We start from the raw sequence: 24,862 nt of genomic DNA, 5'->3' as shown, positions 1-24,862 counted from the left end.
CAAACTCTCATCTGTCAATCAGAGGTTAACAAGAGTTCATGTGTCTATGGGCTTCTGCAACATGGTTATTTAAAGGTTCACAAGGACTCAACTAAAGCAAGGAACCTGTATTTTTCCACTCTGTTAACTATTGGAAAACACTGACGGACTTAATCATATGCTCTGAAATAAGCCAAGTAGTTTGTCTGTCTCAGCGTGGTTCTTCAAAAGCAGGCATTGACCTTTCAAGAATCAGTCTCTCCAAATATGTACTAGACTCTTACCTGTGCAGGGCCATATACTGGTAACAGCTTCTCATGTAATGTATTAGGAGAAGTCCACAGGTAAGACTCACAGCAATACTTGGGACACTTGGTGACCTACACCAGGCTAAAAATGAACTTGTTCCCAGGAGGCATTTGTTGCTAAGCAACCAAGACTTCTGTTAAATCCCTTCTTAAAGAGTGTCTGCAATGTGTGCTATCAAATAAACCCAGTTTTGCAAGATTATACCTTCCTAATTGACTAAGGTTACAAATCACGTGTTCCATTGCCTGCTGTAAACCCCAATTGTCGTCAGATGTAAACATTTTTCCCATTTTTCCCCAAATAAGTTATCTTATTCTTCATTTGCTTTCTTTTGCATCTACACTTTATTTTACTCCTGTGTTGAAAAATGCAGTTATTTTTAGTTTATGTCAACAAAAGGAAATAACTGTTTAAAAGTTTTATCTGAATAAACTGTGTAGTTCTTATGAGCACTGTATATATTAAATAGCACTTTTTACTACTCAGGGTGAAGGCTAAATAATTTTTTTTAAAGATTTTAATTTAAACTGAAGAATTGAAATTTTGTTCTTCAAAATATAAAATTATAATTTATATTTCCAGCCGCCATTGAATTGGAAACAGCAATGCATTTATTAACAGTGAAGAATTCAGACAGAGAATAGAACAGACTTCTGGTAGGATCAGCTATAGGGATAGTTTTAAAAATTAACTCTCATTGTAGCAAACTATGAGATTTCTCTCACTGTTTTTGGTTACTTTTCAGTTAGATTTTTCAAATGCACACCCATTTAAACCTACAGATACTCTCTTTTTTAAAACTCCATTTTCTCAGTGCTTTTCTCAGTATATTTATTCTGTAAGTTGACAATAAGCAATTCTGTATTAAACATGTTTTGCTGCCTTCTGCAGTTTCTCTCAGGTGACAAAGGCCACAATCATGAAACCATATTTCCAGCAAATTGTTTGGCTCTAGGGAGCCTTGGGATTTTGTGCAGAAAATGTTAGTCCTGAGGCAGGCAAAATAGGAAAGAAGATACATAGACAGTTAGTTGATGGCCAACTGTCTGCTACATTACTGAGCTCCAGCGATACACAGAAAAGCCAGAGGTTGATGAAGCTTTATTTCTACGCTTCTCTATTGTATCATTGTTGCCTCTAGTCTTTTTTTTTCTTAGGCATCCTTGAAGCAGGTTTGAGGGCTAACACCATTAACAAACACAGAATGAGTTAAGTCAATTACCTGTAAATCTCACATTCTTCCCTTCCATCTTAAAATTAAATAGTGAGGTATTTTGAATTAATTTTATTCACACAGGTGGAAGTCAAAAAAATAATGTGGAACATCATATGGCATGACCAATATTCAAAGCATGAGCCATTACAACATATTTAAATTGATTTCGGTATGATAATATTCTAAACATATAAACAATGAGATTTCAGAAAGCAACCCTAGCTCGCCTCCTCTCATTTGCTTTTAGGTTTCATCTCCTTCCTTACTCAGAATATCACACACCTATGGAATCATCACCCCATCCCATTCACGCCATCATTTTCTGTACGTGATACTTCTGCAGAATTGTCTCCTAATCTCAACTTTTGAAAGAGATGGAGCACACTGCATCAGAAATACAGCAAAATATAGCAAATACCAGCTTCATAGCGATGGCAGGCTTGAATAGAAAATAAACACCACTGTCGCTTGAGTGGCATTGTGGTCTGAAGGCTTTGGAGAGGCATATGCAGTTCTCTGTTTTCACTTAACTCCTAAAATAATGTTTTCTTCCATTAATTTCCCTGTTATTAGTATTTGTTGTGTGCGGAAGGCTAAATAATGTACCCACCCAAGAGGCCCGCTTTCTCGTACTGGGAAATCTGTGAATGCTACGTGACATGGCAAAAAGGGACTATGCAGGTGTGACTAAATTAAGGATCTTGAAGTGGATTATCTGGGTGGGCCTGATGTAATTTCCAGACAATATGAGGATGGAAACAGAGTTTGGAATGATGTGGCCACAAGCTAAGGAATGTCAGCAATCGTTATAATCCAAAAAAGTAGGGAACGGATTTCTTCCTGGGGATTGCGGGAGGAATCAGCACTGTGGATAACTTCGCTTTAGGTTGGTGAAGCAGATTTTGGACTATTAGCCTCTAGAACTGTAAGCAAATGCACTCTTGTTTATGCCTTTCCACTGAGTTTGTGGTAAGTTGTTACGGCTGTCACAGGAAATAAATACACTATGCCAGAAAAGTATAGGAAAATACAATAGATAGTCCTTACGTAGTTTGAGAAGTTTGTGCTCTGTGTTCAGGGAAAGTTTAAGATGTAAGGAATAAGCTTTCTAGCCATCAGATAATTCAGAGAGATACCAATACTGTCTGGAATAAGCAACAAACTTCTTGTATCTAATGAGCCAGTAGATTCCTTTCCTCATTAAAAAAGAGTTATGGAACTCTTTCCCAGTTTTATCCAAAGGTTAAAAATCCTTTAGGGTAAACAGAAGATCAAAGAAAGCTAAATTTTCCAGTAAATGGCCCTTAAACAAAATAATAGAGGACACTTTCCTAGTCTTTTAGGTCAAACAAAATTTTATACTCCCTTTTGCTACTATATATGCAATAATGTATTTTTCCACTTGCCAAAATGGTGTTAAATTAGGCAAAACTGATCTTATGATTGAAAAAGCAAAATGTTTGTGAATCCATACTTATATAACAATTGAATTGCAAATATTGAGTCAAAAAGATTCTTAAATTTAGCGTTGGTAACCTAAAATGTTGGTTACTTGCTGTTTACAAGTAGCATTTATATTGCAGTAAATGTAATGCAGCATTTACATTGTTGGCTTAATAGATTATTAGTGGTTTAAAAAGCTGAAGAACAGATGAGAAATATAAAAATTTTTAAGAGACAAAAAAATGAAGGTAAAGCATTTAAAAATGATAACACAAATGAGTGGAAAGATAGGAATTTTCATGTTTACATTCAGGGAAACATGGTATATATGTAATGAAATACAGCTGTAGTAAAAGTTAAACATTTTTAAATGGAACTGTCAGGATTGTGCCCTAATGAGTTATGCATTACTTTCTCGCTGACTACCATTTAAATGTATTTATTAGCATGTACCTTTGGAAAATTGTTCTCTCTCAGTACATCAGTATCTTCTTACATAAAACTGGAGCTAATAGCATGTACTTTGCAGGACTTTCCTGCAGATGCAATGAGATAATAAATATGAAAATACCTAGAAAAGTGCAATGGACATAGTAGATACAAATTAAATCTTTTCTTTCTAATTTTCTAAAGCTCCACTTTAGGGAATTCCAGTCACCAATTAAACTAAAAAAATATTATTCACAATTTACTTTGATGTTGTAAACACATAATCCTACAATAATCATTGTGTCCTCTAAAAGTAAATGCTAAAATTGAACAATTCTACCTTGTGTAGTTAAGAAAAACGACTTGCTTGACAACAGATTACTAATGACTCCTCTTGTATAACTCATATCCTTCAGTGCCATATATCATTAGCTAGTTCCTGGAAGCTGCATATGCATTGCTAGCAATAAAGGCTCAATGCTCAAATTCCCTGGATACTAATCCTGTTTCTGATGCTCAGTTTAACTACCATATGCTTCTGTAACTTAATTTCCACATCTTCAAAATAAAGTTAATAGTAGTATTTGCTCCATAGGTGGCTATGAGAATTAAATAGGTAGCTGTGAGAATTAATAGTAGTATTTGCTCCATAGGTGGCTGTATTTATTGAATTAAATAAATACTACTAATAGTAGTATTCATTCAATAGGTAGGTGTGAGAGTTGGTCAAGCACAGCATAGGAAATACAGTTTTGTGTAGCTGATGTTTTGATGTCAACCTTTATCATTATCATCAGCCTATAATGTTTGTTAGTATTATTATTTTTTATTGTCATTATTGGATCTCATCTAAAACCCGCTGCATTTTGTATGTGTACATCAAAAGCAAGAAGAAAGATAGAAAAAAGAAAGAAGGAAGGAAGCAAGAAAGGATGAGATGAAAGGAGGGAAGAAGGAAGGGAGAGAGAGAAGAAGGAAGGAGGGAGGGAGGAAAAATGGAAGGAGAGAGAGAGGAAGGGAGGAAGGAAGGAAGGAAGGAAGGAAGCAAGAAAGGAAGGAAGGAAGGAAGGAAAAACAGAAGGAAAAATCATGCCAGAATAGCCTGTTTTAGGCTAGGTAGCTTGCTATGATGTGTATAAATTATATGTTGATCTTAGAAATTAAATTTGGAGGAATTGAATAAGTTGAAGGCATTTACCACCATTTACCTGGGAAATAAGGATCCCAGAGAGGGCATACCCCATAAGGGTACACACCATTAAAGTTAGTCCACCTAGAGAGAAAAGCTGGGCAGGGGCTGTGGCTGAGAGGAAATAGTTTTATTTGAAGTTTAGATTTGTTATTCTAGAGTTGAAGATTATGGTCACCAAGCAATTGACAACTTCCAAGTGGCTTCTAGATTAGTCAAAACCTGAATGAATAAAAATAGAGATAGTATGAAAGATAAAGAAAAGTCTTTGAAATATAACTTATGTGGGTCTTCGGGCAAGTTTCTTAACCTATTTGAATTTTCTTATCTGTAACAATCGGGATAATAGTATCTTTTCATATGTGCATTGGAAGATTATTGATCATGTAGTGGTATGCCCAGTCCATTGAAGATGATCAATATGGTGGAATAGTTACTGGAATATGAGCAGTTGCTTGTAAGAAGAACAAGTTCCCAGTGAGTAGGTGGAATAGCTGAATTAATTAGTTACATACATATAACAGAGAAACAGGTTCAAAGTAATAACAATTTTCTCTATGCAAGGATCCATGGGAGGGCACGGGGTAGGACTTAAGTTTAGTTCAAGAGGAAAAAATATTGTGCTGTCTATTGTACAGAACTAAAATTTATGTAACCCCTTTGTGCTTAATCTTGTGGGGCAGACTGGGCATTGTAACTTGCTCTGTTCAATGGTAATTTAGAAGACATATGTAGTGCTGATGAGCAATTAATTTTCCTTACTATTTTCCCTCTGCCTCTACTGGCATTATACCTGATAGTGAAGATCCTCTATGTCTGGGTTCCAGAATGAGAATGATTTGGGAACTGAAACAATGAATGTGTAGTAGGGGTGATAAGGACACCATTCCAATTTTAAGCATCTGGAATTCTGAAGTTGTTGGTTGCTATGGCAACATGTAGTCTATTTGGGCTAAATAATTCTCTTTTTAAGTGTTAGAAAATACAGGTGCATATTTAATGTTTACGTAGTAGGATATGTGCATTCAGATTCTTGAAAGGATCTATCCTGCCTGCCTTTTTCAGATACTCTTTCTTTTCTTTCTTTGCATTATATTTGTTTAGTGAAACTAGCTGTCCTTAACTTCATTGAAAATAAAGAAGAACCAAAGATACTCTTTTCTATATCATTTGAAGACATACTATTTATAAATAACCATGAAACCTTGTCTTCCTATTCAAGGACATATTACTGGCATAGAAATCAGGAATCCCTGGCAGTGAAAATTTTCTACTGAAGAAACAATTAGAATCTTTTAGAATTTGAAAAATTTCTAGTGAAGAAACAATTACAGTCTCTTAGAATTTGATCACATAAAACAGGACATGTTAAAACAGCACCTGAACTATAAACACAATGATCCATCAGCCTAAGAGCAAATCTTCAACCTAAAGATAAAATTTCTGTAAAATGCTGTCAGGCAAGACACTGAAATAACAATTCAGCAGTTCTTCTACGAAATGGAGATTGCCAACCCACAAAATCAGAACAAGCTGGTTGGAAACTGCTGTGCATGAAGGAAACAGGTTGGAAACCATGAGACACGTAATTCAGGGCTCTGAAGCTGTTGAATATAGAACCTATAGGTTCATAACCACAGGAGGAAGAGCTCAAAGGACAGCAGGTCCTGGACACAAAATTCAGTGGTTGACAGCCACAAAAAATAAAGCTCAGTGATTGACAGCCATAAGAGATGTGGTTTTGGGAGAGGCAACTACTGAAAAAAATAGCGTTAAAATCTGTTATGCATTGAGAATCGGCAGGAACTTGAGAATTAAAGATTGATAGAAAAACAGCTAGTTGAGTAGCAAGGTCTGGAGACACAATAAGTAGTAGAAACTAGCAAGAAATTTCACAAATTGCATGCACACAACTGGATGAATGGTAGCTGGAAGGTTTACCACATTTCTCTGGGGAGTTTTCTGGAAGCCAAATTCAGCGTTGGTTGGAGAAGCACAGAGCATGGCTCCAGTTTACATGAGTAGGGCAGAGTGCAATGGATGAGGTGACAAGAACATGGCAGTAACTCTCAAGACAGCAGAAGTTGTAGTTTCCATAATAGCAGATGCTGGCTGACATGACAGAGTCTGAAGTAAGGCTTTCATTCAGATAAGTAATAAAGAATAGCTTATCTAAGTCTACATCAAAGTAGACCAAATTGCTTCTATACCTCGGTAGCTATATACCCAGACTCTCCGCCTCCCAATATTTTAGATTAATTTGCATCATAATATCTCATGAATTTAGTGTTGTGTTGCCTATGAAGATAACTTCCTTTCCATCCATAAAATAAGTTCGGTTTTAATCTTCTATATATCTACAATCCTAATCTTTCTCCTGTTTATCAGGTTTGAGAATGTATATGATATAATTACTTGTATATTTTATCTGCTTTGCTTCTGCTTCCACCCCCAAATAATGCTCAATTAAAAGGAGTCCATTTGAAAGGATGTTTATCTTATTCATTATCTACAAGGAACCCCAGTTAGGAAGGCATAGTCCTCATCCTGGAAGAAGAGATACAATGTTGCAATGCTTAGAGGAGGTGTACCTCCCAAAATAGTTTCCATCTATCAGTGTTTCTTGAGTTTTCCAGACAAAATATCTCATACTATTCCCTGTTTTTCATACTTAGCTGAGAATCTAATTTTGTGATGTTGCTATCTGTATATTTGTGTTGATAGTCAATTTTATATAAGCATGTTAGGGTACATTTTAAAGAGCTCAGCTCTGACAACTTAATATTTTTCATACTTAAAATTCGTGTTTGATTTCCAAAGACTTGAGAAAAGACACATAATATTTCTACATGGTAACACTGATGACATACTTACTTTTACTAGTACAAATATCTTACATGTACCTGTGGTCTTCAAATAAGAGGATAAACATAACATAAATAGTCATCAGCTTGTGTACTAGCTTTCCAGAATTAATGGATGTCTTCATCTGAAACAATTTATCAGGAAGACCAATTTGGTCTTCATGCAATTAGCTACACAAGGATTACGCAAAACTGTAATATCATATAAAAAAGATGTTCGAACACTGCTTACTTGGATACTATGGAAGGAACAACCATCTTTATTTTGAATTCTTCCCCAAAGATGCAAGTTAATGTTTACAGGCATCTATTTCCTGGAGTCACTTGTCTTCCCAAACCAAAACATTCTATTCTCAAGCATCTTCTCACTTATCAACGGTGAGGGAGTTGTTTATGAGCGGAGGACACTAAAGATTCCAAGTAGCCACTTGACATCTTAAGAGTATCACTGATGATCCTTTTGTTGAATACTTTGCTATTGTACAATAGTCCTATTGTCCCTGCATTGTTCATTGAAGATTCTGGAAGGCTGGTTATTATTTTATTTCTGAGGAAAAGATAGTGAAATATCTTTTTAATTGGAAGATTTTACAGAGCATTCAGAAAAGTGAAGATATCTCATCACCCATGCAACACGCACAAAGGAAGAAAAGAAAACAGAGAGAGACAGAGAAAACACATTTATGATATATTTTTGATATTTATTGACATAAACATGACATTTGGTACAGATGTAATATAAAGTTCTTTCTCTGAATTTCACATTTTTTTTTTGGTTTCAGATAGTGAAAGAAAAAGTGTTTGACATTTCACATGGGAAATTTTCAAAGTCAGTGTGCTACATTCTTGTTAAAGAAAGCCTCAGATCACATCAATGTAAAAGAGGACTATTATGGGTAAAAAGGAGCAGAAGAGATTGGAATCATCAAGGATTGAGGTAAGTTTGAGAATCTGTCTGACATTTTTCCATCTTTTCTGAGAATTTTAAGCACTCCAGATAAGTGAAATCTTTCAAATCCTTAATATGCTTCCAAAGAAGATTCCTCCAAAGTGAAATATTGTAGTTCAGGTGTGTGCACCTCACCTAAATGCCTCATAATTTAGTTGAAGTTTATGTTCGCTTCTTATATTCTTTGTGAAATTTGAAAACAAGTGGTAACCAACTAGTCTATAAAATATTTTCCTCAGCATATCGGCATGTTACCTATGGGTTTCAGAATCAAAATTAAGGTTTTTCTTTTTAAACCATAGTGAAAATAGATTTGATTGCAATAGAATTGCTATTGAAACATATCTGGTAACTGGAAAGTCATTAGGGCTACAGTTATCAAACTAAATATAATCCCATCATTAATCATCAGTAATTAAAATTTAAGTTAGATGTGGGGCATGTAAATGAGAGAAACCTGGTATCATCAAACAATGTATTACATCTTGATGACAAATGCCAGAGAAGGCCTATACGTATACTTACCTGACACGTGTCCTGATTTATTATTTCTAATTCCATTTATAATTTCTCCAAACATCTGTAGAGACTAATGGTTCTTTAAGTTTAAAACATCTCCATGTAGCTGCCTAGCTTAATAGCCTGAGATCAAAAAAGCTCCTGAGAAGTTATATATTTTGTTTGAAATGATTGGTGGGGGATATGATGAAATTAACATAAAGTAATAAAAATAGCATTTAAGAGTTCACATTTTCACCTTGGGAGGCTGAGGCAGGCCTATCACCTGAGGTTAGGAGTTTGAGACCAGCCTGACCAACATGGAGAAACCTCTTCTCTATTAAAAATATAAAATTAGCCGGGTGTGATGGCACATGCCTGTAATCCCAGCTATTCAGGAGGCTGAGGCAGGAGAATGGCTTGAACCTGGGAGGCGGGGGTTGCAGTGAGCCGAGATCACGCCATTGCACTCCAGCCTGGGCAACAAGAGCAAAACTCTGTCTAAAAAAAAAAGGGAGTTTGCATTTTCATTCTCACATACTAATTAACATGCTAAATCTTATTTAGAGTTTATAAGTCTAATACATCCTCCATATTTTCATTAGAGTTCTTTGTAAAATACAGATTTTAATGACTCCTAATTGCCTATTTAATAAAGTACACACTCCCGAACAAGGTTCATAAAATCTTCAATATTTGGGATCAACATATATTTGCAACTTCTCTTCATGATCCTATTCCAAAACCCCCTTGTTTCAATTTCAATTTAATGTTCAAATTTCATAAAACCCTGCTTTTTAGTCACAGAAACTCTGCATAAGCTACACCCTTCTGGAATATCCTTCTCTATTGTGCCTCTGCAAATTACTTTACATTTTTTAAAGCAGGTTAGAAATGGCTCTCTCAGAGATATTTTCTGCATCTTTTTACCCATTTCCATGCATTATGCCTTAAACATTGTATTTGATTTTCTCCTGTCACTATAGAGGTTGGAAAAAATGTTCATACTGGCCTAATTTTCTTGGTTGTGTGTAGAGATAGGGAGAGGCATCACTTTGTCAATTCCTCACTCATCCTTTCTTAGAGATCCTCTGACTCAATAGAGTATTGTTCCCAACATAATGATTTATAATTATTTTGTTCTTGCAAATGTATATCAACTTGGCCCAGCATGAATAATGCTTATTCAAGAATTTAAGAGCACTATTCAGTACATCATCACATCTGAAACATCACATACTTTCAATGTATACAATAGGCAAATAATACCAACCAAGAACCGTATCAAGAAGATGAGTGCTCCCATTTCTTTACTTTCCTTCTTCCTTTTATCTATAGAACTTTATTCAAAAATTAATTAATGCAATTATACAGGATACTGAACCTGTTTGCTTAGGTTCAATATCTACATGATAAAGGTATCTTATAGGCTATCCCTCTAGTCTCTAAGACTTCGACCTCCTTGAGGTCAGAGGTATGTCTTACTCATATCAATTTTACTAGTTGCCAGTTCCTTAAACAAAGCAGCCAGTCAATAAATGTTTTTGAATGTTAGATGAATGAAATAAACTTTTTTTTACATTGAGATCAGATTTTTAAAAATCCAAGCCACTTATTTGACATGGTTCCTTTGATTTTCTTCTCTCTCTCTTTTTTTTATATTAGCCATTCAAATTTAATATCTAGAGTCAAATTTTTGATTCTGGTCCTAAAAATTTCCTCTCCTATATTTCCTTATCTTAGTAAGTTGAAATTTATCTACTCGATTTCTCAAGCCAGAAATCAGAGTATCAAACATGATTCTTTTATTTCCCTTATTTACCACTTACAAACAATAAGCAAGTACTGTTTATTTCTTCTAAGTATATCTCAAATGTATCTGCTTCTTTCCATATATGTGATCTCATCATAAATCCTCCAAGCCTTCCTCATTCTCACAACTCCACACCTTACTGATCTGCTCCACTCTACCCTTCTACTCTTATTTCTCCTCTAAATTTCTTCCTCTCATTAAGTAAATTCAAGTTTCTGACCTATTTCATTTTCTTTTGTTCCAAAGAACTTCTTTTAACATTTCTTCCAAGGCAGTTCTCCTGTCAACAAATTCCCACAATTTCTGTTTGTCTGACGGATAAGTTCACTGGATACAGAATTGTAGGTTAGTTTATTTTTATTTATTTATTTATTTCCATAGGATTTTGGGGAACAGGTAGTATTTGGTTACATGAGTAAGTTCTTTAGTGGTGATTTGTGAGATTTTGGCACACCCATCACCAAAGCAGTTACACTGAACCCAGTTTGTAGTTTTTTATAAAAAAAACCTTTCAACATTCTGCTTCACTTTTTTCTTGTTTGTATGGTGTCTGATGAGAAGACTAATGTGATTCTTATTCTTGCTTTTCTATAGGAATGGTGTTTTTCTTCCCTTTAGTCTCTTTCAAGATTTTCTCTTTGCTTTGCTTTGCTTTTCTGTAGGTTGACCATGCCTAGCTGAAGGTATTTTGGTATTTATCTTGAATGGTGTTTTCTGAACTTCTAGATCTATGTTTTTTAGTGCCTATCATTAATTTTTTTGAAATTCTCAGTCATTATTGCCTTACGTAGTTCCTCTGTTACTTTATTTTTTCTTCTGATATTCTCATTATGTATATATTACACACTTTTTGTAATTGTTCTACAAAGATGACCTCCAAGCTTTTTTTTTTTTTTTGAGATGGAGTCTCGCTCTGTCGCCCAGGCTGGAGTGCAGTGGCACGATCTCGGCTCACTGCAAGCTCTGCCTCCCAGGTTCACCCCATTCTCCTGCCTCAGCCTCCCAAGTAGCTGGGACTATAGGCGCCCGCCACCTCGCCCAGCTAAATTTTTTGTATTTTTAGTAGAGATGGGGTTTTACCATGTTAGCTAGGATGGTCTCGATCTCCTGACCTTGTGATCTGCCCGCCTCGGCCTCCCAAAGTGCTAGGATTACAGGCGTGAGCCACTGCGCCCGGCCGACCTCTAAGCTTTTTAAATGCTGCACCGGAAACTGGAAGTTCAGAATTTTTTTTTTTTTTTTTTTTTTTTTTTGAGATGGAATCTCACTCTGTCACCCAGGCTGGAGCGCAGTGGTGCAATCTTGACTCACTACAACCTCTGCCTCCCTGGTTCAAGCGATTCTCCTGCCTCAGCCTCCTAAGTAGCTGGGATTACAGGTGCCCACCACCATGCTCAGCTCATTTTTGTATTTTTAGTAGCGATGGGGTTTCATTATGTTGGCCAGGCTGGTCTTGATCTCCTGACCTCAGGCGATCCACCCACCTTGGCCTCCCAAGGTCCTGAGATTACAGGCGTGAACCACCGCGCCCAGCAGAAAAAAATTTTTTATAACCAGACAATGGCAGTCTCTTATTTAAAACTGTAACAAGCATTCTATTTCCTGAGAGTAAAATGAAAAGCATGTATTTCACAGCCTTAGTAATCTGAGCCTTGTTGACGTCTACAACCTCATATTGTACTCCTCTCCCTTTGTCTTTCACCACTCTAGCCACACCAATTTCTGTTCAGTGCCTCAGATTGACCGAGCTCTTTTCAACCACTGGTTCAGGCACATTTCATTTCCATTGCAAATCATGCTTCTTCCTGCACTTTGCACAGCTCATTTTTTTTCATCTGTCAGGTCTCAAGACTTCACTGCTTAGAGAGAATCCCACAGTTTATTCCATCTCATTTGCAGTCCCTCTACCTAACTTTATATCTCTACAAATGAACTCAATATATTTCCTTGATAATAACTATGATGAATTATCATTAGGAATAGAATTATTTACTTTTATGTTTACTGATCATCTATTTTACCAGATGTCAAGTTCCCTGAGAGCAAGAATCAGTTCTACTCGCTCACTGTTGTATCACAAAACACAGAGTAGTGGTGGAATAGGCTGGGCGTGGTGGTAATCCCAGCACTTTGTGAGGCCAAGGCGGGTAGATACCTGAGGTCAAGAGTTTGAGACCAGCCTGACCAACATGGTGAAACCCCGTCTTTACTAAAAATACAAAAATTAGCTGGATGTGGTGGTGGGCGCCTGTAATCCCAGCTACTTGGGAGGCTGAGGCAGGAGAATTACTTGAACCCAGGAGGCGTGGGTTGCAGTGAGCCGAGATGGCACCACTGCACTCCAGCCTGGGTGACACAACGAGACTCTGTCTTAAAAAATAAAAGAAGAATAGTGAATAGCATAGGCCACATAGTAGTTATTCAATAAGAATTTTTTGAATATAGCAGTGAATGGAGAGTTATCTATTTTTTAAACATCTCTGTAATTTACTTAATGTAGCTATAGAACTGAAAAAAATAATTGCTATGATCATTTATTTAGGTACCCTAAGTGGGGACAGAGTATTCTAAACATTGCAGGGAATGACTGCACTTTCCCAAGACAGAGGCTCCAAAAAAATGAAAAGGCATTTCACAATTGAAAATATGCCTCTTATATTTATATTATCTAATCACATTTTCCTATATTGGATTATATTTTATATTTCTGAATGGAAGGAATCATTTCCAAGTGGATGTTTGATAAAATTAGTCACATATTTCCTGTTTGTAGAACATGTTTGCTGTTTCTATTAGCTGTGAACCATTCAATTATGTTGAATTTTAATCTTCGGTATTGTTACAATATGATATTCTTCTGCTTTTTTGGTCTCTTTGGAGACTAGTAACATAATCAAAATTCACTGGTATATCAAACTGTATCAGAGAAGTAACATTAGTATTCAGTTACATATCATGAGAAAAATAATATTGCTTTGAATTCAAATTTGAACTCTCACTTACTAGTAATGAAATTTGGGTATGAGGTTTAATCTCACTAAGGCTGTTTCTTCATCAGTGAGACAGAACTAATGTTAACAATCTTGCAAGTTGTGAGAAAAATTAGGTTCAATGTTTATAAAAAGCCTGGCACCAGATATGTTACAAAAATTATACATTTTTTCTTCCATTATTTTTTCTTCAGGGACTGGTGTAACAGCAGAACTGAAATATCTGAAAATCAAATAAATGATTGTAAAATAAGGCATATGTTCTGGAACAGGTGAAAAATCTCAACTGTGCCTAAAACTTTATGTATGTATATATGTGTATGTACGTGTGTGTATCTCTATTTATCTGTATTTTAGTTTACTCTTTGTTTATTCTGAACCTAAATCTTCTCATTTGTAAAAACATAATAATTTTGGAACAGGATAGTGGTTATGAGGATTAATATGTTCATATGTAAGATGTACCAGGCCCATAGTAGTTATTCTCCATGCTTCCCATCCAATAGTAGACACTTCCGTCAGGACCAATCAAAATCAAGCCATGGTACCCACTTATGAGCATCAAGTTGATTTGACAAAACAAGTAACTGAGAAACTGCAGTTTGAAAAATAGCAATTTTAGGAAAGAGAGCTTTAGTCCTGTAGTTACAATGCACATTAAAAGCAAAATGGAACAGCGTGGTATAACAAAGCAAGAGCATCAAATGTTTGAATTCTGCCAAAGTTATATTTTTCATAGTTGTATCAGATCTTTAGATACAATGTGGTAGTAGATGTAGATTTTTTTTTTTTAATCAATTCTGTCTCAAATTAGTCCCTGTTACAGAACGCTTTAGATGTTCTATGAGTCTATGCTCTCCTCTTCTTTCTGGACACATGATTGTATTTTATATATAAGAGCCTTTTTTGAGGTTAGGAAAGGCCAAGCTGCTGAGTTCTATGCTAAGCTGCAGTGGAGTGCAACCTCTGGGGCAATGCTGAGAGCCACATCATAGTCAAGTCTCTGTCAACTAATTCCTGACTGCATGGGGGGCTTCTCTGCTGATTTTGTTCCTGCCCAATATTGTTAGAAGAACAAGAAGTTTAAACTATTGCATATTTGTGGGCTTATTTGTTACAACACTTAGCTTATTCTTACTTGTTCTAAGCAGGAGCATCCTGGTTAGTCTAAATTTACTATTACTCGAAGGATACTGATTTCAAATTCCAAATGTAGCTATATACTGCATGAACACTTGGGCAGTCACTAAGTCATATTACTCCATGTACTTTAATATTTTTTCATAGGTCCTTTAATAAATTATTTTTTCTACCTCTGGAAACCTCCAATAGTCTCCACAATTAATTCAGAGTCTAAAATTCATCCATGTTACATAAAGTGATTGACATATGTTAAGGGAATAACTAGGCAAAAAATAAGGTACATATAAATGGTAACATATGAAAAAGTATGATTTATATGCCAAGATATGATTTATTAGAAATAAAATAGATGAAAATAGTTTTACCCAAATTGAAAAACATCAAGCTTTAAAATAGTATACGTGTGCATGTGTGCGTGTGTGTGTGTGTGTGTGTGTGTATAAGAACTCTGGAAGCAAAGAAAAGTTGTTAAGAATATTTGGTGTAGAATTGAAAGAGATAACATAACCCATGTAGAATAAGAAGCCATTGATGAATGATCTATCAAAGCCAGTAAGCATGAGTTTTTGTTCCAGCTATTCATGATGATTTTCTTTCATAAGGATACTGCCAGTTGCTCAAGGAAAAGAACTATGGTTGAAAGCTGCTATATGTATAGCTTATGGGTCTCTAGCAGTCAGACTTGTCGCTAAGGGGTTGGCATCCATAGGACAGATTTCTTAGGGGTTGATAATCATAGGTCAGGTAGCTCAGTGGCTGATGGCCACAGGGAAGGGAGCTCAGTCGCTGATAGCCATCAGATTGGCAACTTGGAAGCTGGCAGTTCAAAGACTGCTACAGGATTCTGAACAATAAGAACTGGAACCACGGGATGCGATAGGAAGACAGCTAGTTCCTTGATGGGATACAGACCATCGGAAACAATCGAAGAGTAGCCAGAAGGGCTGCAGGCACCACCCTCGCCACATGACTTATGACAGTTGTCATGGCACGTGAGCTCCACAGCTCACCTTAGTTATGCAGAGAGCACTGGGTGAGGTGACAGGAACTTGGTGGGGGTTCCAAAGGGAGTGAGAGCTGTAGTTTTCAAAGCACAAATTGCTGTTAAGACATAGTGGAGACAGAAGATCAAGCCTTGATTGAATTGCAGAGAGCAGGTTGCTGAAGTATAGTTGTTATCTATGTGAACTATCATATCTGTATACCCTGAATGCTGGGTGTTGGTTTCCTCTATAGCCCATCCTCCTGCTCCATTTTGCAATCATTTGTATGACATCTTACTAGTATTTTTACTTAGTCGCCTACCAAGCAGTCCTCCCACCACTGTATAAAATATATATTATCAATATCACATCCTTCAAATAGCTGTCATTCCAAAGTCAATCTGGTCTTCCTTGCTTAATCTTTCTTACAATATAGGAAAACTGCTTCTTTAGGAATCATGTTCCTTTGTCAGTCCTGACGATTCCTTGAAGTCACTGCTAAAAAGCCACAAATGGATCTGCATAATTGGAGAGAATTTCTTCATGGTCACTTTTTTTTCATAGAACCAAACTATCTATATATAAATATTTAAAGTATTAGTGAGATATTTTTAGAAGAGCTAAATAATGAATATTCTTAATTTGGGAACTGAACCTTATTTTGCATTCTTCTGAGATGTAACCTAGATCCAAAACCTAATTCATCTCTGGGAAATTTGACATCACTTTAAAGTGTGTCTTTCCAGTGAAGAATGTTGGCCTCAAAAGTTTTGACAAGCTTTGCTAAGATCCACACCCAATGAGCATATAAGTCACTGTTCTATATTTTGTCAGCATGAAATTGAAGGTGTTTTGATAGATGCTGTATAACAAAGAGGCCATCTCGCCTTGGATACTTACTAGGTAAATCTCAGCATGATATTGCAAATATAAAGAGAACGTTTATGTTTGTAACCTGTTTCTATACTACTATTTACCAAGGAATATATTCCTGTACATAAAAGATTTTGAAACAATTCATGTTTTTCTAATTATTTTGCTAAGAAAGACCATTTAATTTACGATTAAGTTTTTTTCCAAAGATACACTTTTTGGTTGATTATTGGAGTCAGAATGTATTTACACATGGAAAGAAAGTGAAAATTCCTAGACTAGTCTTCCCCAAAGAAACATATTTTTAGCCTCGTAACATAAATGAACTCTACAACTCAATTTTGACCACATTAGGATACATGGATCTTATTACTTCCTTGAGGGGTTTCATTTGAAGAGACTACTTAGATTATGGCACCTCTGAAAAGCTGCTTTTGGTGGTACACATTGCGGTGGGAAAATAGATCTTATCTAGAACAGCATTCCTCCTCCTAGCTCTCAGTGTGAGAATCATCTTTTTCAATGGTGAAGGAACAAGAGCTGACATTTATGGTTCAAGCAAACGTAGCCAGAACTCATGATTTGGCACCATCTAGTTATAAAGCTCTCAACATAACTTTTCTACGTTTCACTTTTCTTGACTATAAAATGGGCACATTAAACACCGTTTCACCAGTATCTTTAATGATTTAATTTTTAAAAATGTACATGAAAGATCCCGAGAATTATGCACTTAGCACACCCTGGATGAAGTGGGTTATGCAAATTAGTCTGAGACATGAGGCACAGTGTATTAGTCAGGGTTCTCTAGAGGGACAGAACTAATAGAATAGAGGTATATATGAAAGGGAGTTTAGTAAGGAGAATCGAGTCACAGGATTGCAAGGTGAAGTCCCATGATAGGCCATCTGCAAGCTGAGGAGCAAAGAAGCCAAATAGTAGCTCAGTTTGAGTCCTAAAACCTCAAAAGTAGGGAAGCTGATAGTACAGCCTTCGGTCTGTGGCCAAAGGCCCGCGAGCTCCTGGCACACCACTGGTTAAGTCCAAGAGTCTAAAAGTTGAAGAACTTGGAGTCTGATGTTTGAGAGCAGGAAGCATCCAGCGTGTGAGGAAGTTGAAGGATGAGAGACTCAGCAAGTCTCCTCATTCCACTTTCTTCTGCCTGCTATTTCTAGCAGTGCTGGCAGCAAATCGGATGGTGCTTACCCAGATTGAGGGTGGATCTCCCACTCCTCGTCCACTGACTCAAATGTGAATCTCCTCTGGCAACACCCAGAAACACCCAGATACACCCAGAAGCAATAATTTTCATCCTTCAATCCAATCAAGTTGACATTTACTATTAACATCACACACAGCAATCATGGCCCACATAGAATTGACTGAGCTGGTTTTCTAGATTGCTGTCACATGTTGCCTTGAAACTCAGCTTGTGGAAAAGGGCAAACCTTCTCCCACCGAGGAGAGACATTTCTTAGTTGAGGGTACATGAGTAGCTGAACTTTCTTGCTCAAAGCCTTAAAATCCCTCATGACTCATTTATGCAAATTTAGTAATTAGATAAAGTATTTTCCCCATTTGAGACAATAGGAAACTTCCACACTGGTGTTGAGTATATATCAGTTCCTCTGTATGCATATTCAACAGTCATATTTATATGAATCCCAATAATATTGGTAGCACTATAAATACTTTTTATGATCTTTGAATAAACTGGAAATCAAGTAAGTCAGGTTGTAATTATTTTTATTGAGTGTCTGTTGTAACTAGCAACATACTTCACCCTCCTTGCCTTGAAGAGTGGAACATTTATTTTTACAGTTTGGCCAACTGACCATTAAATTTAAAAAATGGATACCACAGGCAAAAAACTTTCCTAATCCTGCAAAGAGATGTTCTCTAATGATTTAAGACCCTCAAACCCATTCAGTTTTCACATACCCACAAAAGTTCAAGTGTCTCCATGATTCATGAGGATTTATCCTTTATATTTATCAATAGCCAACCCCATGGTTGGTTTTGGGTGAGTGGATTGTGTTATTGTGTGAGTGGATAGATTAGCCATGGTTAGATCCCCATCATCAGATACCCATGACATAACTAATTGGGCATCACTCTACATAAGGCTTGTTTTTCCTTTTTTTTTTTTTTTTTTTTTTTTGAGATGGAGTCTCACTCTGTCACCCCGGCTGGAGTGTTTTTCCTTTTTAAAATTCAGTTAGTACCCAAGTCCATATTTAGTGAAGTATATAATGCTGATTTACCTCCAATATACCATATTTTCAAGTGCATGTATGGAAAAAAATGCCACAAGTATCAAAAGAATGGAAACGTTACTATCTTTTCCCTGAGGCTATAAAAACATAAAAGAAAAACAAACAAACAAAAACAACCGAATTATTTGTAGCTCCAACTGCCTTCTAAAGCTGGGTCTACTTACAAGGAGGTTGATTTGTTATTTTGAGAACATGGATTGGTGCAGATGTCTAAATTTGGAAGTAAGATTTAGAGAGTGCTGAACTTTTTTACATTTGAGAATGAGAAGATTTTGGAGCTTCCAGAATTAATCCAAATGTGAGATAACTGGGGACAAAATAACACAGGGGCTGGTATGGGAGAGTTACGCTATATGCACTGTTATAAGGCCCCACTATTTGAATAATCTTTAGAGTAACATTATTGATTCATTTCTTCTGGAAAATAGTAAAGGGCTATGTACATCTTCTGGGGGGATGATGGGATAACTAACCAGAATAGAATCAGCAAACACACTGGGCCATATTCCCCAGGGAATTAGTAGAAACGGCAAGATGGCATAGGATTTCACAGACCATGGAAATGGTGGGGATCAGAGTCAATTATAGCCAAGGATGAAAAGAGGACAAAATTCTGCCTCCTTTTCTAGCCCTATCTGTATGTCATATCATGAAATTGTAAAGCTACGGGAGATCCCAATAAATCACCTTGTTTTCTCATTTTATTTAGAATTTGGTTCCCTTTATGTCATTAGGATAGTTTCTGTTTCTGTGTTTTGAAATTTATTAATATTTTCTTCTGCAGTGTCTAATCTTCTGTTAAAGCCATTTATTGTATTTTCCACCTCACTCATTTTAGTTTTTATCTCTGTAATTGTGATTTGAGTCTTTGTTGATATCTTCCATTTCTCTATTTAACATGAACAATATTTTCTCTAGCTTCTTAAATATATGAATATAGCTGTATTAATTTTTTAATGTCCTTTCCTAACAATTCTGTCATCTGTGTAATTTCTGGTTAGTTGCGGTTGATTTATTTTCTCCCTATTATAGGTCTTATTTCTCTGCTTCTTTGCCTGCTTGGTAACTTTTGATTGAATGCCAGATATTATGATTTAACATTTTGTGTGAGTTGTATATTTTTGTATTCTTATAAATACGCCTGTGATTTGTCCTGGAACACGGATAATTTACTCAGAAACAGCTTGATGCTTTTGAGTCTTGCTTGTAAGCATCATTAGATAGAACTAAAGCATCATTTAATATAGGATAATTTTTGCCCCAGCACTGAAAGAAAACCCTTCCTAGTTTTATACCAGTTTTCTACTTTGTCTGTTGAGAATATAAACTATTCTCAGCCATCTTCGGGCTCTGATTATCTCTCTTCTAATTCTTTTGGGTGTCCCTACACTCAGCTTCATGCAGTACACTGATGGTTATGACTCAGTGAAGGCTTTGATGTATCTTCTGTAGATCCCTGAAACCCTCTTTCTATTCAGCTCTCACAACCGTCTTTCATGGAATACTGTGCTTTATTTGCCTATTATCCAAAGCCCTAAAACCCGTGTTTTAGATATTTATCTAGTTATAGTATTACTTCAGATGGACGAATAATCTGTCTCTATAACTCCATCTTGTTTGGAAGCAAGTCCAAATCATCTCATTTGAATCTCTGTTTTCATACAGATGAATATTGAATAAATAAAGAAAATCAATTTACCACAGTTTTTGAAGATCATTAAATACAGACTTTGTATTTTGTAGTCATAGAGATAGTTTTTCTTACTATAAAGATCTTGTTTGTGCTCAACAATCACCATTCCTATTTTATGTTAATCCATTATTTTCACTTATGGTTGTTTTGAGTATGAAGATCAGTTTCTTAGGATACCTTTCAAGCAAGAGAAATAAGTTATGCTTCACTTTAGGCCAACAAACCCCACTTCTTTATTCTCATATGTATATAAAAGTTCTCAAGCAATTTCTTTGCTTTTTTTATTGCCATTATTGTTGTTTTAGAAAAACAGGGAGCAATGTTATACCAAGAGACTCTCAAAGGCTGAATCTGGAAAGGAAAGTAGCTTCTCAGCTAACAAATATTTAATTCCCTACAAATGCAATCAAAAATCATATTGTCATTGAATAATTCTTCATATATATTGCGTGGTCATCTATGTCTTGGATGTAGCTTTTTCTCTTCTTTTTCACAAATATTTTTATTCAATGATATGTCAAACACGATATCATAATAATTACCAAAATGGATAAACTATTATGAAATATAAGTTTACTATGAAGAATATTTTGATGAGTCTTTAAGCAACACCTTCCTAAGGCCAAAGGCTCAATGAATCTGCAAGGGTTTGTGATGTCTACAACATTATCTGCTCACATGGAATATATATACATATATATATTCCTCACAGGAAATATACAAGATGAAACTAGAGATCTTCCTCTAGAAAGAAGGAGTGTTCAACAACAAAATGAAACAAAAGTATGAGGTATGTTAAAAAGACACAAGAGCCAACTAATGTAGCTCTTAATGGTCAAAGCTGGAAAAATTTGAGCAAAAAATCTGCACGTAACATTAGATTATAACCCAATGTATTGTATTTATGTATTTATACTGATATAAATAAATAATTGTACAAACAGAAAGTAGAATAGAATAGGCAAATATTCGAATGCAGAAGAACTCCAAGTAATATACACAGATACTCCTTAAAGAGGTAAAGAATGATTCCTGCTTAAATGTGAACCGCACACAGTGGCTTTCTTCCAATACAGTATGAAAAGGGGGGAAAATGAGTAACTTCACAGCGGAATCTTGATGAACACTACTGCAGACCGAGGTTAACACCAATAGTGATTAGTCATGTTGATGTCGTATGCTCTTGATGTGGAATTTTACCTCTTTGGTCTTTCTCCTGCAAACCTAGAATTCTATTCTAATCCTGAGAAAGATATCACCCAAATCCAAATTGAGAACAATCTGTAAAATTCCTGACTGACACTCCTTAAAAATTTCAAGGGCATCAAACACAAGGAATATCTGAGGAACTATCACAGACAACAATAGCCTAAAGAGACATGACAATTAAATGTAATGTACTATCTCGAGTGGGATCCTAGAACATAAAAAAGATATTAGTTAAAAACTAAAGAAGTGTGAATGAAGTATGGACATTAGTTCATAATAATAAATCAACATTGGTTCATTAATTGCGACAAATATGAATACCAATGCAGGCTATCATTAATAGGAGAAACCAGGTGCAGCTTATATGGAACTAGGTATTACCGTCATGACTTTTCTGTAAATATAAAACAGCTTAAAATAAAGAATTTATTTATAATGCAAACAATAGGTTAAATTCTTTATTAATGAAAAGTCAAAGGGATTTGTTTATTTTACATCTTCATTAGATCATTCCGAAGCTACTGAGGCTTAACTTTTGTCAAATAAGCTAACATTTAATTATAACTCACATTTTGGTACCATTCAGGTACTATTTATAATGCACTTTCTCATATTTCACTTCATTTAATTTTTGTGATAAGTGTCTGAGGCAGCAAGGCATGTTTGTTTTACTGATGAGAAGATAAATTTAAAATTTTACTCAACTTATCCAAGTCACAGAATTATTAACAAACACAGCTGAGATTATAAATCAGCTCTTGTGATACCTTACGTAGCATTTTTTTGTATCCCCCTTAAGAAAAACCTTAAAAAGGAAAATATCTTTTCCTCTGAATATAGTCATAGAGCAAAAAGCATATTACTATACTGTTTTTTGAATGCAAAATAGCACTATTGTGGCCTATAAAACAATGATGATAATATACTTTCCTAAGTGACTTCCTCATATATAACTTTACTCTCCCTCTGGTAATAAGAACTGGGCAATTGATTGTACCTTTTTTTTCTTCTACTTTATTTCTCAGGAAATGAAGTAAAGACAATGGGCTTCATGGTGAGAAACTTTGTTATTACAGTCTTGACATATCACCAGGCAGTATTCAAGGGAAGAAGGATTTAACATTTATGACAGTTCAGTAGCTCTATTTCTTATGAATGAACAGCAGCTGTAAACATGCCTTTGGTAGGTGTTTTCAAAGTCTTTATGAGCTTTGGAGGCTATTTACTTGAAAAACACACAATTTTCTAACTGTAACAGGTTATAGAAAACTAATGCTTTCCCAGAAAATCTAAATAGGCCTGTTATGACATCACTATATACTAACTCATGTGACTAATTTACTATAAAGAGTAAATAAAGTACTGAGGAAAATTTCACCCTCTGCACACATTGTATACTTCTCTATACATTGCATTTGTATTTTAACTCCTAGAATTTATACGTTTTTTAGTAACTGGTACAATACATTAATTTTAGGACACCATCTTGTAAATAATGAGCATAATTTTTCTAGTTGCAGAAGAGTTGGTAGAATTTCAACAGATATTAATTAATTATGAGGAATTTGCACATACATTTTATTCGACAATCACTAATGGCTCTTCCACACCTATATCCCACGATGTTTGCTTAGCAGTTTTATGCTTTTAATCACAGTGGTCACTTGAAAATTCATCAGTAAGGTTACGCAATCATAATTACTTTCCATCTTTGAGAGCCATAAAAAAGTAGCATAAACCCTAAGCACAGTCTTAACTGGGACTCTGTGAACCACTGCTGAATGAGGTTTAATCCCTTCTAGACTTAGTCCCATGTAAGTCTCAAAATAAGGATTTGAGTGGCTTTAGTCAGAGTCATTTATAAATGATAAGAAAGCCTTAGGCTTGGCACAGTGGCTCATGCCTATTATTCCAGTGCTTTGGGAGGCAGAGGTGGGAGGATCACTTGAAGCCAGGAGTCTGAGATCAGCCCGGGTAACATAGTGAGACCATGTCTCTTAAAAATTATTAAAAATTAGCTGCACATGGTGGTTCATGCCTATGGCTCTAGCAACTAGTCAATGACTGCTTCAATATTAGGAGGCAGGAGGATCTCTGAGGCAGGAGCATCTCTTGAGCCCAGGAGTTTGAGGCAGGAGGATCTCTTGAGCCCAGGAGTTTGAGGTTATAGTGAACTATGATTATGCCACTGCACTTTTATTCCAGCCTGGGTAACAGACTGAGACCCCGTTGAAAGAAAGAAAGAGAGAAAGAGAGAAAGAGAGAAAGAGAGAGAGAGAGAAAGCGAGAAAGAGAGAAAGAGAGAAAGAAAGAAAAGAAAGAAGGAAAGAAGGAAAGAAAGAAAGAAAGAGAAAAAGAAAGAAAAAGCCTTAGGAAGAGAAACATCCAGAAGAATCCAGAGAAAATATTACAACACACTATCTGGCACACTTTTGAAAGTTAATGCATACTTGCTGAGTGAAGAAGTCAGCAAATCACTCAAGTTACATTTGTCATTCTTTATCAAGCAGCTAGAGCTCTCTCATTAATTAAAAGCATCATAAATTTACTAGAATTAACAAATAAGTATTAACAAAAGTCATATTTTTAGTACCTGAGGAAGCACATTTATTAGGTGTTAAAGCAAGTCTTTTCTCACTTGGTGGAAGACACAAACAAAACCTGAGGGACTGTGCTTGCCAGGAGAATCTTCAAACAACTTGTACAAAAAGGAAGAGTTTTATTTGGAAGAGTTTTGTAAGAAGTGATATATGGCAAGCTATAATTAGCAAGAAATCTCAATCCTAATATTGATTCTGCTTAGCCAGACTTACTGGAAGGTAAATGCCAGGTCCTCCGGAGAGAGCACAAACTTTAGAAATCACCAGAAGCATAGCTCAGAGATCTGAAGTTAGCTGACAATAAGGTTAATGGTTGGCATCTGCTATGCATCTAGTCAATGGCTGGCGACAACAGAAGACATAGGTCAAAGGGAAGCCACTACCAGACATACAGTTCAAGATCTAG

The 24,862-nt window shown here is 35.8% G+C and overlaps 1 protein-coding gene across 1 annotated transcript; it reads right to left on the bottom strand.

Moving 5' to 3' along the window:
- Window positions 1-6,021: 6,021 nt before the first annotated feature.
- Window positions 6,022-24,729, bottom strand: KRTAP25-1 (keratin associated protein 25-1). Its single transcript, XM_015132956.2, has 2 exons — window positions 24,670-24,729; window positions 6,022-6,444 (listed from the first exon to the last, which is right to left on the bottom strand). The coding sequence occupies exons 1-2, from the start codon at window positions 24,727-24,729 to the stop codon at window positions 6,022-6,024; spliced, it is 483 nt and encodes a 160-aa protein (XP_014988442.2).
- Between the last annotated feature and the right edge of the window lie 133 nt (window positions 24,730-24,862).

Source organism: Macaca mulatta, chromosome 3 (genome assembly GCF_049350105.2).
Source record: "Macaca mulatta isolate MMU2019108-1 chromosome 3, T2T-MMU8v2.0, whole genome shotgun sequence".
In the NCBI taxonomy this organism is placed as follows: Eukaryota; Metazoa; Chordata; class Mammalia; order Primates; family Cercopithecidae; genus Macaca; species Macaca mulatta.
Note: the sequence above shows the minus strand (reverse complement) of the source record. Positions and strands in the feature narration are given on the sequence as shown.